Source organism: Rhinopithecus roxellana, chromosome 20, assembly GCF_007565055.1.
Source record: "Rhinopithecus roxellana isolate Shanxi Qingling chromosome 20, ASM756505v1, whole genome shotgun sequence".
Lineage (NCBI taxonomy): Eukaryota > Metazoa > Chordata > Mammalia > Primates > Cercopithecidae > Rhinopithecus > Rhinopithecus roxellana.
In genome coordinates this window covers 22,177,448-22,196,743 of record NC_044568.1, presented here as the reverse complement: position 1 = coordinate 22,196,743, position 19,296 = coordinate 22,177,448, and the positions used below count along the sequence as shown (strand labels likewise).

Sequence of the window (19,296 nt, the reverse complement as noted above, 5' to 3'; positions counted from 1 at the left end):
CCAAGTATTATTGCTTCAGACTCTATATTCTGGGAAATAAAATAGCTGAGATAGACTAACTTTTTGGTTTTAAACAGATTTTTCAGTCTTTAAAATGTGTTTTTGGTTATCTCTCTAGGAAGACGCATAGGCAAAGGGAAATGGTTTTGCTTTTTCTGACAGAACTGGGTATAGACTTGGAGAGAGAGCCGGCAGCCTTCAGGAGTTTGAAACTCATAACAATCACTTAAAGATTTCTGACTCCATCTAGTCACTAGTCTTTGCTGAACCCAGAAAAGCAAAGTCCTTAGGTCCAAGGTTTGTGGGTTCTTGTTTATCTATGGACAACACCTCAAACTTGATCCTGCATCAAGCTGATCAGTCATTAAGCCTGATTTCTGGACCCTGCCCCAGAGCCTCTGATTCAGTAGGTCTGGGACAGGACCTGAGAATTTTTGTTTCCAACATGTTCCCAGATGGTTTTAATGCTTTTCTGTAGACTCCCACATTTAAGAACCACTTTGATAGATTACTGTCTGGGGATCAGGCTCCATGATAAGCCTTTAGAACTAAAGCTCAGCATCATAGTCAGCAAACGTGGAAAAGTGTTTTAGTTCTTACTGGTCTTAACATCGATATTTATCCCAAGACATGCCTCTCCCACTGTACTTAGCACTCTTCTGCTCTTACATAGATTCTGTGACAAGAACATCTTTCCCTGCACGGTCTAAATGGGTCGCTGGAGCTTACTCTTTCCCAAGAATATGCTTGGACCGATGTGTATTTCTCCTTCACCTTTCCTGACTGTCTGCATTCTCTCTTCCCAGACAATCGACATCAGGAAGCCAAAGTCCCAGTGGCCATTAGGATCCTTGATGTCAACGATAATGCTCCCAAGTTTGCTGCTCCTTATGAAGGTTTCATCTGTGAGAGTGATCAGACCAAGCCACTTTCCAACCAGGTAATCCTGCTTTCCCTATTTCTGGCTAGGAGCAATGCACTTAGAAATAGAGTGTGTTTTTTAAAGCATCACCTGGAGATACCAACCACTGCCCAAAAAGGTTTCAGAGCCATGGTTTTGCTCTGAAGCTATGTTCTCTAATTAAAATCAGTCTTTCTAGCCAGCCAGGAATTTTTGAATAAATGATGTGCAATGTCAGCATGATTTATTTATGGGCCACCTTTCTCTTTCAGCCAATTGTTACAATTAGTGCAGATGACAAGGATGACACAGCCAACGGACCAAGATTTATCTTCAGCCTACCCCCTGAAATCATTCACAATCCAAATTTCACAGTCAGAGACAACCGAGGTTCGTACTAAGGTTCCTATGCATTCAGAGAAGTAGAACTGGAAAACAAATGGTGTTTATATTGCATAGCACAAGTATTTTCACTAATCATTATAATGTCTTCCTGTTGAAGAACAAACCGGAAATAATAATGCCACCTCTGTTCGGAAACATGGGCTCATTTGATGCATGTGAATAAGTGAGTCTAATTTTATTTTACTTTTTTTGGCTTTGATATTCATGAAGCAGTGGGAAAACTAAGAGCAGAAGCTTACAGGGTCAATATGCAAACAACTCCATTTATCCTTTTTTTCAAGAGGTTGATAAACCCTTGGGGGAAGGATGGCTTTATGAATATTGATATCAAGTAAAGCATTAAAAGAGATTAGTTCAACTTTGTAAGGCAATTTAATCTTTCAGCTGGCCTTCCCTTCCAAGCACAGTTTTAATGCAGTGTGGCTGGGTACAGAGCTTGATATCTAAAAGTAGTTGCAGAATTGTTGCCTCAAGGGCATGAAACAAAGCATTGTTTGACCATTATAAAAATGGCAAAATTTAATACGATTTCTGCTTCCCCTTTCATTAGTTAAGGAGGTTCTAGACTTGCAGATTATTAGAAATTGCTGTTTTTGTTTATGTAGTCCCAGACCTGATGCAGTCCCTAGATAAAGTTGGTGGAAGAGCCAGGAATGATGAATATATGTATATATTTTTTATGCTCATCCACACCGTTTTTCTCTGTGCATTACTTGGTAGGGAAATTGCCCATTTACGTTTGTGACGGTGCAGGCCTGTGGAAACAGAGAGACAGATGCCACCATTTAACATGGGAGCGAAAGGAGGAATACCGATTGCTATATTCATGCAATCCATGCTAGCCATGTACTAGGCCATAGGTTGATTGCTTTCCCAGTAACTAAGAATAGGCTTAAAGAATCTTAAACTTTCTAGTACGTATTATTACTTTCCCCATTACTGTTATCACTATCATCAGTACCATAAATACCAGTTGCTGTGCTCCACAACCCACGCAAAGATCCTTTCCATACTCTGTCTACTTAATTTTCTTAACACCACCATAGATAGGCATTATTGTTACCCTTATTCCATAGATGAGAAAAATGAGACACAGAATTATTAAATAATTTGTCTCAAATCAATCAACCAAATAGAAGTTACAGCTGGGTTTAAACCCGGGCTTTCAGAGGCCGGATGCTATAGCCTTAACCACTGAATCCTTCTGTGTTGATGATTAAAGCAGACAGACGCTGTCAGGCCTCTGAGCCCAAGCCAAGCCATCGCATCCCCTGTAACTTGCACGTATATGCCCAGATGGCCTGAAGTAACTGAAGAATCACAAAAGAAGTGCAAATACCCTGCCCCGCCTTAACTGATGACATTCCACCACAAAAGAAGTGAAAATGGCCGGTCCTTGCCTTAAGCGATGACATTATCTTGTGAAATTCCTTTTCCTGGCTCATCCTGGCTCAAAAAGCTCCCCCACTGAGCACCTTGTGATCCCCCCACTCCTGCCCACCAGAGAACAATCCCCCTTTGACTGTAATTTTCCTTTACCTACCCAAATCCTATAAAACGGCCCCACCCTTATCTCCCTTCTCTGACTCTCTTTTCGGACTCAGCCCGCCTGCACCTGAGATGGCTTGGCTTGGGCTCAGAGGCCTGACAGGCGCGCCCCATGCTACTTGGATTTTGAGAGTCTGTGATTTGATTTACTTTATTATTTCTTGAACTTACATGAGTATTTAATTATGGGGCCTTGTAAATCAAGCACTCACCAAATGAGAGGATGAGGCAAAATGTCCTAGGTGTTATGATAGCCTTTTCTCTCCCAATGCCTGGCTTTCTACAATGAACTTGCTCTTAAGAACTGAAGTGTGAAGGAAGTTATATGTAGAAAAATGTGTTTTAAAAGAAGCCTACGAAACAGCCCGTGATTCAGTTTGTAAATGATTCCCATCATTTTAAAACAGAAATGTTACTTAGCATGCATTAAGTTTGTATTTACACTAGGATTTTTCTGTTACCTTTTGGCTTTGGTGAATGTGCACTTATAATATGTCTCCGAAGGAGATAATTCTGCAAAGCACTAACATAAATGGATAGCTCTCAACCAGAAACACACACACCTCATGGGACACACATATGTAATATAGGAATTCATTTTGTAATGATAGTTTTCTCCAAAACAGGGAAACTCGGGCACACAGTGAACATTGAAAAATGTGTACTGAGCTGAATTGAACAGAGTGGCACTAATCATGTTTGCATAATGCTTTCTAAGATATGTATACTTCTGTATTTGAATTTATGAAAAGCCCTGTGTTCACTCTTAGAGTTTTCTGCGTTCTCAAATTTGTTTCCAGTTTCACCTTGAATTGACAGACTGCTGTATTTTTTCAGCTTAGGCTTATATCAGTTTTCTGACAAAGAAATGCTTGTAACAATATATTGCATAATGGATTTAGTTTTAACAATAGTGAAGAGATTGATTCAGTTGTCCAGAAAACTCAGATGTTCTCATATGACTCTTAGCTGCCATCTTTTGTCTAGCTTCTCAAATATTTGTGGTCAATCTTTTATCTGTGTTGATGCAATTCTCAACTTACATTGGAGGTCTAACTCCTGGGGCTGTATTCCTAGCAATATTACTGTTTGTCATGGGACATCTATAAACAGAACCTTTACTAAGCTTTCCCTGCTGTGATAACTTTGCCTCCATCACCTGCTCTGTATGTTTTCTTTTTATATGTGCAATCATATTTAGTTGTTGTTAACCTCTGAAAACATTATACTAAGACATATTGTTCTCTAGGAAGTTATAAGTATTTTAGTTTGTCACAATACTTTGCGGATACCATCTATATTTTTCAAGGGGATTATATAACCGTAGATGAGCCAATCTACTGAACAATTCATCTCCCCTGCCCTCTCCTATAAGAGACTAATACCAGTGTTGAGCTACCATTTTTGCAGGAAATTGCTACTTTTTAAGAAAAATTACTTTATTAACTATGGCAAACAGTTAATGAAAACTCCCATGTTTAAAGCTATTACAAAACCTTAAAGCAAATACAGTCCTATAATTATCATTTAATAGAGTTTCTTTCTACTAGCTCCTAAAAGTAATTACATATTGAAGTAATCCAAAAGGAGTAATCACATTCCACATCCTATTAATAGCCTACTGAGTTACCAAATTTCTCGGCGGAGACTGCTTTCCATAGAAAACATGAGATAATGGTTTATATCACGCTGAGTAAAAGCATCAAGTCTCTTTCTCCTTGAGTGTTTACTTCCATTATGCCATGTAAATAATCAGTATTGTGTTTGCCTAAACTCCAGCATAAGCGTTCGGCGTTTTTAGAAATATAAGAGGAAAAGCCATCTTAATACACACAAGCTTTTTATTTCATTTTATCTTATTCCATTCTGCAGCCTGAGCTTCAAAGCCGACTCAGCAGGCAGCAGGAAAGTAGAATACTGGATGATTCTTCAACATTTAAGTCCATCTTGGGCTATTAATATCAGGAATGGTGCTGTTCGGGCAGAGGAAGAGCTGGTTCTCCCAGGTTTTGAGATGCATTTACTTTGAAAATATCAGGCATGTGGCATCTCTTAAATCACAAGAAATATGTAATGGATGAGGAAAGTGCAAAGAAAAAGAAAGACTGAGATAATATCTCTCCTCTATGTAGCTCTTAACTGGTTTATAAAACCTTCTCATGTCATTGTTTCACCTAATTCTTCAAACAGCCGCACAGGGCAGGCAGGTGGTGTATTTTTATCCAATTTTAAGATAAAGAAAGAATATGAGACATCAGAAGGGTCAGTGATTTGCCCAAGGTCACACAGCAATAAGTGCAAAAACTAAATCTAAATATTTGGAGGGCTCTGTTGGTTGTACATGGCACATGGTAAAATGAATATAAAGCTCGTGTCTCTTCTAGTAAATTCATTTCAAAAAGTCTTTATTTATCTCATTGTCAATAATAACAATCCTCAGAAGAGGCCAATTCTGAAATTTAATTTATGGATTAATCTAGGATTCCAGGGAATGTGTGAACAGAGGAGGACAAGGTTCTTCAATTTTCACTTTAATCACAGTCATAATAATTGTAGTAAAATATATTGGCAAAGAAGTTTATAATTTGCTTCTATTACATAATTAATACCTATTTCTTGCAGGGAAATTGAAAAATACAAACCAGCAAAAATGATATTAAAACAATAAAATAACTTGATAATAGACTACCCAGAAATAGTCGCTGCTATTTATATATCCTTTTTTTGCATACATTTCTTTTCTTAAGAAAAAAAAATAAAAATAGAAAAGCAACCGTTAAATACATGTCCACTTGTTTTCCCACTTAATAGTATGTGATACAAGTCAGTATATTTATGTCAATATTTTCAAGTTGTAGTTCTAACTTCAACTATGAGGATATATAATATCAGTTGACTGTAAGCACGTACGTTGTTTTCCACACTTTCATCAACTATCTAATTATTCTTTCAGGATAAATTCCTAGAGTGCTTTGGGAGGCCGAGGCGGGTGGATTGCCTGAGCTCAGGAGTTCAAGACCAGTCTGGGCAATACGGTGAAACCCCGTCTCTACTAAAATACCAAAAATTAGCGGGGCATGGCGGCATGAGCCTGTAGTCCCAGCTACTCGGGAGGCTGAGGCAAGATAATTGCTTGAACCCTGGAGGTGGAGGTTACAGTGAGCTGAGATCGCACCACTGCACTCCAGACTGGGTGACTGCTTTCCATAGAAAACTTGAGATAATGGTTTATATCATGCTGAGTAAAAGCATCAAATCTAGACTGGGTGACAGTCTGGAGTGCAACAAACAACAAACAAACAAACTAAATTCCTAGAGTGGAATTACTGGATCAAAAGCTATTGCTACTTAATTAATAAACTGTTCATCAAAAATGTTATACCATTTTTAATACCATTAGTAAAACAGGTGAGGTTTTATTTTCTCACATGCAAGTCAACTCTAGTTAGTATTACTCTTTTTAATCATTGACAGTTTGGTAAGTTAGATGTAACATTTTAAGTTCCAGTTACTTTCATCACTTAAAGCCAGATGTTTTTAATAATTGTTAATCAGTTATTCTTTTATTCTTATACATTAGCTGTTTATGTCCTTTGCCCACCTCTTAAATTATATATTTGTCTGTTTGTAATTGATTTGTGAAGGCTGTTCATCTATTAATGCTATTCACCTTTGACCTACCATCCATTCTGCATAGACTTTCCTAATGTTTTAATGTTCTTTTAATTCTGATTCTGCTCTGTTCTTAAGTATAGATGTTACACTTTTTGTATCAGTTTTTCTCTATTTACTATTATCCTTAGCAAGGTGTTCTTCACCCAAAATTGGTATCAACATTGACCTATCTTTTCTTCTTCTCTCATATATCTTTTCCCCCCGCTAGTTGGCCATTTTAAAAATATTATTTATGAAATATTTAGTCATGTCCAACTGCTTTGTAACACTATCTTTATTGTCTTCGACATTTTTTGTGATTAGATTTTTTTAAACTTTCTATTCTTCCCATTCTGTCTGTTTACTCTGGTATCATTTTTCTTTAATAATTTTATACATACATATGTTGAAACCTGACAGATGCTGTCTGTACATTATTTTTATTTTATTACTATTTTATAAATCTTGCTTTTTTTATTCTTTCTGATATAACTTAGAATTATTTTTCAGGTGTCAGACAGGTACTTTTGTGAATCTTATTGAGTTTATCTTAAATTTATGGATCAAGTTAAGAAGAACTAAAATTTTAAAAATATTTTTCCCATCTCCTTTTATTACAATCACGAAGTCTTTGTAGTTTTCTTCATTTTTGTACCATGCATTTCGTATTAAGTTTATGGTTAGCTACTTTACATTTTGGAAGATATTATAAAGTAATTTTTAAATAATATTTTCTATTATTTTTCTGACTTTTGAGATTTCAACTCAGTATTTTATGTGATTCTATTTTCTGTCCTTTTAAACCATACCACTGCCACTGTACTTCTTTTTTTTTTTCTTTTTACTTTTTAATGGATTGCCCTAGAGTTTGAGCTATACGTTTACAATTAATCCAAGTCTGCTGTCAAATAACACTATACCACTTCACAGGTAGTACAAGTACCTTATAGTAGAAATTAATCGCAATTTCTCCCTCTTGTTCCTTATATTATTGCTATCGCTTATTTCACTCATAAGTAAGCGTGTGTGTGTGTGTGTGTGTGTGTGTGTGTGTGTGTGTGTGTTTCAGCACCACATAATAATGTCTCGGACAGCAGCAGACCACATATACAAAAATGTTCCAATAAGATTATAATGGAGCTGAAAAATGCCTATCATCTAGTATTTACTATAACTACACTTTTAAACATTATTTTAGAGTGTACTCATTCTATTTATCAAAATTAAGTTCACTTTAAAACAGCTTCAGGCAGGTCCTTCAGGAGGTATTCCAGAAGAAGGCCTTCTTGTCATGGAAGACAACAGCTCCAGGTGTGTTACTACCCCTGAAAAACCCTACAGTGAGACAAGATGTGGAGGTGGAAGACCGTGATGCTGATAATCCTGATCCTGTGTAGGCATAAGTTAATATGTGGGTTTAAAATGGTTTTTTTTTTGAGATGGAGTCTCGCTCTGTCGCCCAGGCTGGAGTGCAGTGGTGCGATCTCGGCTCACTGCAGCCTCTGCCTCCTGAGTTCTAGTGATTCTCCTGCCTCAGCCTCCCAGGTACCTGGGATTACAACACGACACCCAGCTAATCTTTTTTTTTTTTTTTTTTTTTTTTGGTATTTTTAGTAGAGACAGGGTTTCACCATGTTGGTCAGGCTGGTCTCGAACTCCTGACTTCAGGTAATCTATCCGCCTTGGCCTCCCAAAGTGCTAGGATTTCAGGCGTGAGCCACCATGCTCAGCCAACAAAAATGTTTAAAAGGTAAAATAATAATAATAATAAAAATTAAGATTGATTTATGCCTAATGTAAATGACGAGTTAATGGGTGCAGCATACCAACATGGCACATGTATACATATGTAACAAACCTGCACGTTGTGCACATGCACTGTAGGACTTAAAGTATAATAAAAAATAAATAAATGTTTATAAGTTTAGTGTAGCCTAAGTGTACAGTGTTTATAAAGTCTACAGTAGTGTAAGGTAACGTCCTAGGCCTTCACATTCACTCACTCAGTGACTCACCCACTTCCTGTCCCAAATACTCCATTCATATTAAGTGCCCTATAGGCATAACATTTTTTATCTTTTATGGCATATTTTTACTGTACCTTTTCTATGTTTCAACACACAAATATTTACTCTTGTGTTATAATTGCCTACAGTATTCAATAGAGTAACATACTGTATAGGATTGCAGCCTAGGAGCATTAGGCTATGCCATACAGGGTATATGTGTAGTAAGCTAAACCATCTATGTTTGTCTAAGTACACTATGTTTACAGGAGGAAATTTCCTAACATTGCATTTCTCAGGATGCTTCCCTGTCACTAAGGGACTCATCACTGTATATATGAATAAGCATACCTAACCAAATACATTGTTGCAATTATTACTGTGAACAAATTATTATGTGTTAGGTCAATTAAAATATAAGAAAAATAATCTTCATCACTTATTCCTTCTTCCAGGCTCTTCCTTTCTCTCTGTATATCCAGCTTTCTGACCCATGTTCTCTAAAGAACTTATTTTAACATTTCTTACAAGGCAGGCCTACTGGCAACATTTTTTTTTTCCCCATTTTTGCTAGTCTGAAAAAGTATTTCTCCTTCACTTTTAAAGGATAATTCTGGTAGTTAGAGAATTCTAGGTTGATGAGTTTTTTCTCTCAATACTTTAATTATTTCACTTTATTCTCTTTTTCCTGGCATGATTTCTGAGAAGTTGGATGTAATTCTTAAGTTGGATGTAATTCTTATCTTTGTTCCTCTATGGGTAAGGTGGGTTTTTTTCTCCCGACCTCTTTCAGCATTTTTTTAAATCTTTGATTTTTCTGTAGTTTGAATATGATATGACTAGGTGTAGGGACTTTCTTTTTGGCATTGATTCAACTTGATGTTCTCTGAGCTTTCTGCACCTGTAGTTTGGTATCTGACATTAATTGGGAGAAATTCTGTCATAAATGTTTCAAATAGTTCTTCTGTTTAGTGCTCTCTTCTCTTACTGGTATTATCATCACATATATATTTCACCTTTTATAGTTCCATAGTTCTTGGATATTCTGGGGTATTATTTTTTCAGTCTTTTGTCTCTTTGCTTTACAGTTTTAGAGATTTTTATTGATCTGGCCTCAAGCTCAGAGATTCTTTCCTCAGTTGTGTCCAGTCTACTAACGAGCCCATTGAAGGCATTCTCTATTTCTGTTGGTGTTTTAACCTCCAGCATTTCTTTTGGTTCTTTCTTAGAATTTCCATCTCTCTGCTACATCACCCGTCTATTCTTGAATGTTGTCCACTTTATCCATTAAAGACCTTAGCATATTAATCGCAGTTGTTTTAAATTTCCAGCCAGATAATTCCAACATCTCTGACATGTGTGCCTGGTTTTGATATTTTCTCTGTCTCTTCAGATTGTAGGATTTTTTGTTTTGCCTTTTAGTATGCCTTGTAATTTTTTTCTTCATAAGGGAAATGGTGTTCTGGGTAACAGGAACTGCTATAAATAAGCATTTAACAATGTGACAGTAAGTTAAAGAAGGGCTAGCATTCCATAGTCCTATGACTGGGTCTCAGTTTTTAGTAAGCTTGTGCCTCTGAACTGTAAACTTCACAAGTGCTCCTTAGTTGTTTTTTTCTTGCTCCTTTGCTGGGACAGGATACCTAGGGTGGCCTAGAGTTGGAAGTTTCTTTTCCCCAGGTCAGTTAGTCTCTGATAAAATCCCAGAAGATTGGGCTTCCTTTGAAAGTTTTTTCTAAGATCAGACCTTGTTAAGAACAGAATGCTCTGGCGTATTTCAAAATGGTTCATTTTTTCCTCCCCCTACTAGTAGCATGAGGGAATTTTTCTCTGATATTCCCTGTGAGAACAAGGTAGAGTTCCTGGAGGTAAAAATTACAAAAGTGTGCATGTGCATGTGTGTGGCGGGGGTCGGGGGGGAGGTCCTGTGACTGGGTTCCCCTAGAGTTTTTAATTTCTCCATGCTGGGCCTCCATCAATTTGTCAATTACAGTTCAGGTTTTTCTACCCCAGCACTGATTCCTGAGGAAGTTTTTGCTTGTTGGTTCCTAACCTCGTAAGTTCGATTCTCTGTATCTACTTGTCTGTCTCCAATTTGGGGACAGCTCTTTGCCCTGTAAACTCAATTCTCTTATGAATCTAGGAAAAGTTGTTAATATTCTAGTTTGTCTGGTTTTTTATTTGGATGGAGAGGTGACTTCCAAGCTTCTTAGGTATCAGACTGGACTGAATCTGGTCTAATTTTATTTTCTTGGTCACTATTTTTAGTATAAGTTATAACTCTTTTATTTATTTATTATTGGGCATTATTACAAAATGATAAAACTTAGCTGATTTTCCTGGGTTTTCTAGAGCAATAACTACATAAAAATTAATGGCAATTTGTTTCATCTTTTAAAATACTTGTTTTTCATCTAATTGCATAGATTTACACTTTTCAGGTATGTGCTATATCATAACAATAGTAATGCCATACTTGGTTTACTTGTTACTTTAATAGGGAAATTAGTTCTTGAGTTTCATCATTAAACATCATACTGAGTGTTAGATTAAAATTAAGATTTGTGTTTTGGGGTGTGTGTGTGTGAGAGAGAGAGAAAGAGAGAGAGAGAAAACTTTACATTGTTGTGTTACTAAAAAATAAATGTTTAATGTTTATCACAATTTTTTGATTCTAACAAGAAGACAGTATAGTTTTATCTGCAGACCTAATGACCTCGTAATTATAAATGCAATATTCTAATATTAACTTCATAATTTTAATTTTCAAACCTCTTATTCCAAACAACAATTATTTGATAAGGTACAGAGGAAAAAGCAAGGCCTAGAGATTAAAGGCTTGGCTTTGCTCTTCATCTCTAAAGGGGGAACAATTTTAATACTAATATCTGAATATTTGATATATAATTAATCCTAATAATAATTTATAAAACAGTTGTAAATTATTACACCATATGAATCAAGCTGCCAATTTGAGAGATAAAGGCACTGACATACTAAAAACTGGTACCAAAATTGGAATGCCTCCCAGGATCTCAGAACCCCAGGGCTACATGCTTTACAATGGGCCATCTCAATTAGAATTGAGGGTTTATCAGATCATGGGGTTACATGGCTGTCAGAACGTTCCTCTGTCACTTGAGCAGCAAAGGAAAATTTTAGGAGTTTTCAATGAGTTTCTATTATAACAATAACAAAAATACTCAGGATTTTCAAGTAAATCGATTTTAAGAGTAGCCTTTTGTATACCATGAAGCCCCTTCCCTATTTGATTTGGCCTCCTCTGTCCTTGATGCTTCTTCTCTGGTTGGTGTCAGTGTGGCTTTCATCAGATTCTAGATATTTCTTTTTTTTTTTTTTTTTTTTTTTTTGAGACGGAGTCTCGCTCTGTCGCCCAGGCTGGAGTGCGGTGGCAGGATCTCAGCTCACTGCAAGCTCCGCCTCCCGGGTTCACGCCATTCTCCTGCCTCAGCCTCCCGAGTAGCTGGGACTACAGGCGCCCGCCACCTCGCCCGGCTAGTTTTTTTGTATTTTTTAGTAGAGACGGGGTTTCACCATGTTAGCCAGGATAGTCTTGATCTCCTGACCTCGTGATCCGCCCGTCTCGGCCTCCCAAAGTGCTGGGATTACAGGCTTGAGCCACCGCGCCCGGCCAGATTCTAGATATTTCTTAAGCTCCCTATGACAGCCTCTTCTTTCCCTCCTTCTATAATCATACAGAGATGAGTGCCAGGAAGCATCCTAAAAGAAGGCTTTCACAGTGAATATGAATCCGATATCAGGGAATCCCGAAAAGCCCATCCAGCAAAGTTAGTTATATTGTGAAAGCACAACTAATTTTGATAGTGACCATGAATGGAGTTACCCACAGAGAAGCTGTAACTACGTGGTGACCTCCAAACAGGTCTGTCTGACTCCAGCCTGACCCCCACTTCACTCAATCCTCAATAAAAAAACCCGACAATGCCTCTCTCTCTCTCTCTTTTTTAAAATTCTTTCCTGCCTGTCCATTTCCTATGTATTTAACTGAAACGCCATGCCTTAGTGAGCAAGACATTCCATGCTTTACTCCTTGCACACTTTACCTCTACCATCTCGTTTTTCTTGCTACCTTAAATCTTAAGATTCAGAAACTTGAAACCATGTCGAGTTTCTGAAGTATGCCATGCTCTCACATGTCCATGTGCAGGGAATTTACTCCCCCTGTCTATCCCTCCTCCTTTAAGTCTCACTGTACATAAAGTCATCTCTTAGGTGAAGTCTGGCCTAACATCTCAGACCATTTGGGCTGCTTCTTCCTAGTGCTCCAGGAATACTGCTCTAACGTCAATTTTTCTTATCACTCTGATTTCTAATCATATAATACATTTCCCTGTCTCCCACTAGAATCTGAGCTCTGTGAGGGCAGTATCCCAACATTTAAGAAAAATGGGTTGACTAAATGCATAAATTAAAAGTAAAGGAGTGGATGAGAAAACACTTCGAAACATATAATCTTCTTCAAAACTTTCAGGAATTAGTTACTATTATGGAAAGAATGAATCTGTCGTGAAACAAGCTTCAGGATGAAAAAAAGAACAAATTTGATGCCAGAATATTCTGAAGAACTCAGTACTCCATCACCCAGCCCTTCCATTGTTTCATCCATTCATTCATTTACTTTTCCACAAAATTGTATTGGAGACCTAGGGTTAGGGGCCAGAATGAGATGACCTTCTGATGTATTAGTTTTCCAAGTGTAACATCCAAGATGGGCCGTGTGGCAGATCAATGAGCACTGAAACATTTAGAGTTGAGTTTGCACTGCTTAAAAAAAATAAAAATAAGAAAGCAGGCAAGCAAAGACATAAATAAACAACAAAATGTTTGCATGGAAAGCAGTGTTGGTTTAGTAAGGATAGCCAAGACAGATTCACTCAGATTAAACCAATTGGCAAATAAAGGCCTTTCTTTCTTTTTTTACCCCCTAAACTAAGGACATTTCTTATGAGCAACACAAACTAGCATGCAAATATGCTTCTGATTTTTCACTTTCATAATTTAAAGATAGCCAAACAGATTTTTGTAGGATTTATTTTTCGTCCTTAATTGCTCCAATATGGAAGATGCTCTGTTGGGAGATCAAAATGGCGATGTCTTTTAATGCCCTGACATTTTCGCTTGTGTAAATAATCATGTTTCTTTTCTTCCTAAAATTCATTGCTGCAGTTTGTCTCACACAGAACAGAGTTTGTCTGGGAACCCGCTCTCTCCCCAACCCAACAACAACAACAAAATAAATAGATCTTCTTGGTAGATCAGACATCATTCTTTCAAGGTTGCATGTGGTCACTGACTGAACTAGTTAGCTTAAAGACCCTAAATGTCAATATCCACCTGAATATCTTGGTAGTTTTCTTTGTCTTAAACTAAGAAATACGTGGGCAGTATGTTCTTTTCTCTCTATTTACCCTACCAACAAGGAGAAAATTATTATCAAACATAAGTGAAAGCAGAGTTGATTTTAAGAAATGTGATTAAATGTGACAATGAAAAGTCTCTTAATGCTAACAAACTGCGTACTTGGATATCTCATACACACATGCTTGAATTTCACACGCACACAGGCAAGTATTTCTATCATGTTACTCTTTCTTGTACTTCTCGTTTTGCAGATTTCTCAGTACAAAAGGCAATAATTGGAAGAACAGTGGTGTGTAGCTCCCTAATTCAGTTAGGAGACATTATAGACATCAGAGTCTTGGTCAATTATTTTCATTAGCATGTTAAGGCTCATCGTTCATAGAATTTGCCTCATTGTAGTATATCCTTTCTTCCAAAATATTGGGAAAGTAATAGGTTTCTTCTTGCCTTCTTCACATTGATTTGTTTGTGAAGGGTGTGTGTTTGTGTGTATATATGTGTGTCTGGAAACGCTATGGGAACAGCTGTTGAATGAGCACCCCTGATTTTTTGTGAGTCCCTTTGCCACAAAATTCTTAGGTTTCTAAGAACTGTTCTTTTATCTAGAAACTGAGGGTTTTTTTGTTTTGTTTTGTTTTTTTTTTCTAACTATAAGTTATGATGGAATTCAACTAATTAACCAACCTATTGTGGATATTAGAAAAAAAAAACTTGTTTAATTGGAATGCAATAATGTCAGTGTTCCAGCGTCAGTTATGTGCTTATAAAATTCAGTGAAACCTAGGGGACTTCAAATTCTAGTTCTGTTATTTTTCATGTCCTTATGAGAAATTGCTTCCCTCTTAGTTTCTCAGTTTTGTTTCCTATAAGATATGGGTCATTATACTCTTCACAGAGTTTGAAAAATTATTTGGGATAAGGTATGTAAAAGTAACAAACAACAGCGCTTGCCCATATTAGCAGTTCAATCAATGTTGCTTAGTTAAATTTGCTTCAATTTAAATAATAGTAATAACAGAATAATAAGATAGCAAGATGAAGATATTTAGAAAAAGCAAAATCTGCAATATAAATATAAGCAACATTAGAAGGAGTTGGAGAAGATGGAAACTAGAAATGGACTGTGAGGTAATGAATCAGTAAAATCTGACTGTGTGGAAAAGTCAGACTGATATGAGATGCATTGGAAAGAACAGCATTCAGACATTTATTCTGTCAAGACACACAACAGTACTAAATGCCTAAATGCTCAAAGATGAGTGAAAAGCTATATAAGGCCAGGCCCTGTCCCTCAAGGAGGTTACTGTCTGGTGAAGAGTTCAGACATTCAATCATGATGGACTGTGAAATGTGCAAACTATGCAGTGATGACAGGTAGGTAGAGAGCTCACAGGGTATTCAGAAAGGCAAGAAAATAGAGGTGTACACACAGACTAGTAAGTTCATCGTTGATCAGTAATAACATCAGGAGTATATTGTCACAAACTTTTACAACATTCTGTGAAATTTCCATTATTTCAGTCCCTTGGATTGAAGATGGTAAACACTGACTGACATCAAAACTTAAAATTAATTTTTCAAAATTCACAAATGGAAATGAGTGTAAAGAAATCAAAATAACTAAATGCTCAAATGGTGCCTTTGTAATTGTGTGTCATCTATACTTCTGAAATTATTGAAGCTTATAACTCTACTAATACTTTTTAGTCACACACTATATATAAATTTTATGTATGTGCTTATATATTATATATATAGATGTGTGTGTGTGTGTGCACGGGCATATGTGGGCACAGGAATACTTTTTCCATTATCTTGACAGAGCTATTGCCACATTTCTAAGGAAAGTGGTGTAGGCCGGAGCAAAGTACTCAAATAATGATTATTCTGCTAGTGACTGAATACCTGTCTTCAAGTGTGTGGTAGCTTTTCATGTGGTAGATAGATCTACTTCCTCTCTGAGGTTTGGGCAGAAATGTAGAGTAGGCAGATTTAGGTCAGCAGTGAACAAAATACCTCCCTGGGAGGAAGTCTTGGCCTACATTCTCAGTTTTCCAACAGTCTACAGAGAGGATGCCCAGATTGAAGTGCCCTGTGGCCTTTTTTAATAGGATAGAATGTCTCTGATCAGGTCAAGCTGTGAGGATTGTTTAGCTTCAGAGAAGAGATGGACAGAGGAAAAGGATTGGTAAGGAAGAACATCTGCAGAGCCTTTGGGAAGCTGCTGCATGACTGATGCCGTCTCCCTGGGATAAGCCTCTCTCGTGACACCATGGTGAGGGCAGTGGGTCCTGGTCCTTTGCTCTGGTGCTTCCTGTTTTCAAGTTTTCAATATGCAAGAGCTGGTCCATATATTGCCCACTTTGACCTGCTTTTAATTTTTTCCTTTTTTTGCTAATGTAGGGTTGTCACCCAGTGCAGTCTATCAATCAAGGGCTTCTTTCTCTCTCCATCTTAATGTTCCCCTGGCTTGCCAGTCTTATTTATTTCTCCATTGGGCTACATCATCATCATAATCCCTATACTGGTATTCCCCCAACTGGTACTGTGGAGATCATCATTATCAGGAACTTTTATATTGTATTAGTGGAACGAAAAAGTGTACAAGTAAAAGCAGCATGCAATTAGGAGTTTAGGTTGTACTAAAAGTTAGAAGCCTGAATTTGCTTTTACATTAATAGAAACACTACACTTTGTGCATGACATATTCTGATAATTAATGGCCCTATTTGCAAGTTTTGGCCTAAGTGGGGGAAAACATGCAACTGGTTACATATCTGTGGCCAGGGATGAAAACACTGGTGTCAAGATCAAAAACCAAGATGCTTGAAAAACATTTTCTTGTCATGGGAAATATATTGCCCAGGACTGAAGAATATGAAATATTTTCTTACCTTGAATGAAGAGTCCTTCTGCATAGGCAATTACATTCAGAGCTACAATGACATTTCCAAGAATTCACTTTCCTCTCTTTGCCAATAAGTTTCCCTTCCTCATTAGTCTACTGCTCAAAGAGAAGAACTTCCAGAAAAGAATTAATATTTACTGAGCATCGCCAACAGGCTGGCAGCTGTACTAAGTAACTTTGTGAATGGAATCAAATTTAACCTAAAGTTATTGGTTTCATAGATGAGAATATGGAAAATCAAGACAACTAGAAAATATGTTTAAAATCAGGCAATTAATATGTACAAGATTCAAGATTCAAACCCAGGTCTGTTTGACCCCGAAGATTGAGTTTTTTGCTTTTTAGAATCTTTATATAAGAAAAAGATCTAAGAAATCTCTATGGAAATTTTTAAATTGATGGAATATTTGTCTTCTTCTGTTTCATCTTATTAACCTGGAGCCAATCTGACACTTTCCTGGAAATATGTCCTCACTGAATCTCTTTTTTTCTTGGATTATCCATTAACCTCGGCAACGCATGTGTCCAATGCAAGAGGACCCACTCAGAGATGGATAGGGAGTTGAAAGCTAATATGTAGTCAAATATAGGGTGAAAACTTAGTTTCTAGCAAAGGGTTTTCTTTTTTTTTTTTTCTTTTTTTTTTCTTTGAGACAGAGTCTTGCTCTGTCACCCAGGCTGGAGTGCAGTGGCCGGATCTCAGCTCACTGCAAGCTCCGCCTCCCGGGTTTACTCCATTCTCCTGCCTCAGCCTCCCGAGTAGCTGGGACTACAGGCGCCCGCCACCTCGCCCGGCTAGTTTTTTGTATTTTTTAGTAGAGAAGGGGTTTCACAGTGTTAGCCAGGATGGTCTCGATCTCCTGACCTCGTGATCCGCCCGTCTCAGCCTCCCAAAGTGCTGGGATTACAGGCTTGAGCCACCGCGCCCGGCCGGGTTTTCTTTTTTTATTGTTGTTTGTTTATATTTCTATTTGTGTGTCCAGATTTGTTTTTCATGAAGTTCTTGACCACAGTGGCTACTTTTTTTTTTTCCTTCTTTTTAGAGACAGGGTCTCATTCTGTCAGCCATGGTGTAGTGCAGTGGTGCAATTACAGCTCACTGTAACCTTGAACTCCTGGGCTCAAGCAATCCTCTGGCATCAGTCTCCTAAGTAGATGGGACTATAGACACTGGTCACCCCACCTGGATAATTGTTTAACTTTTTATTTTTTAGAGACAAGGTCTCGCTATGTTGCCCAGGCTGGCCTAGAACTCCTGGCTTCAAAAGATTCTCCTACCTCAGCCTCCCAAAGTGCCGAGATTACAGGTGTGAATCATCGTACCAACCCATAGTGGATTTTTTTTTCTTTTTGATTTAGAATCTCATTCTGTCTCCCAGGTTGGAGTGCAGTGGCACAATCTCGGCTCACTGCAACCTTCACCTCCCAGGTTCAAGCGATTCTTTTGCCTCAGCCTCCTAAATAACTGGAATTACAGGCATGTGCCACCACACCAGGTAATTTTTTTGTATTTTTTAGTAGAGAGAGGATTTTGCTATTTTGGCCAGGCTGGTCTTGAACTCCTGGCCTCAAGTCATCTGCCTGCCTGATTCTCCCAAGTGCTGGGATTACAGGCATGAGCCACCATGCTAGGCCATAGTGACTATTTTTGATCAGTGATCAGAGTGGATCACAAGAAGGACAGGCCATGATACCGAAATGCCACTCAGAAATGTCACTTCTGAGAGAAGGCTCACACTCCCATTGGTCCTGGAACAACCTGGATCTAAAGGGGGAATATTTTATAGACTCAAGCAACACAGACCACCTAAATGCCAAACCAGGCTGCTAGACACGTCTCCTACCAACCGTGTTCACCTTTACCAACTCACCAGCCCTGGAGGATCTCAGTAATGTGTGTTCAGTTTTCTGTTAGAAGAATTCCCTGAGGCTTCTGGAAGCACAGCACAGAGGATAAACACTGATTTCTATCATGTTATTTAGTTGCATAACAACCCCATGAAGCATACTTGCTATCATCCATCTCCTAATTTTAAAGATGAACAAAAGGGGCTCTAGATGGGAAAAATTACCCAATTGAAAGCAGATAATTAGTATTTTCCCACAAAGAAAGCCTTAGTCCATTTCTTTCCCACTTCTTGAACTCATCTTAAAATCCATATATAAAGCATGTTTTAATAGAAGAGATTTGAAAAGTTCTCATGATTCTATTGATCTATCACCAAGAGATTGTAAATGGTTTGGTCAGCTGGGTACTTTGATGAGCTTTTAGGTAGTAGTTTCTGTGTGTTGGAGAGGACTTAGTTGTTCAGAATATGAAACATCTTGAATTCACGTGCCAATGTCATGCCCAGATCCATGTTTTCCATTGGTGTTTGAGTTTCAATTACCTTCCTCAGTAACCCAACCTGCTGTGATCTGGAAGTGCATGGATGGCACATTGAAGAATAGATTTTAAATTATGACTTCCA

General features: G+C 37.7%; 1 protein-coding gene across 1 annotated transcript in view; it reads left to right on the top strand.

Moving 5' to 3' along the window:
• CDH11 (cadherin 11) overlaps positions 1-19,296 on the top strand; it is a 178,544-nt gene that overhangs the window by 150,269 nt on the left and 8,979 nt on the right. Inside the window, exons 10-11 of the mRNA XM_010355192.2 lie at positions 807-940; positions 1,174-1,291. Of these exons, the coding sequence (XP_010353494.1) occupies positions 807-940; positions 1,174-1,291 (252 nt within the window). The remainder of the gene's footprint in view (positions 1-806; positions 941-1,173; positions 1,292-19,296) is intronic.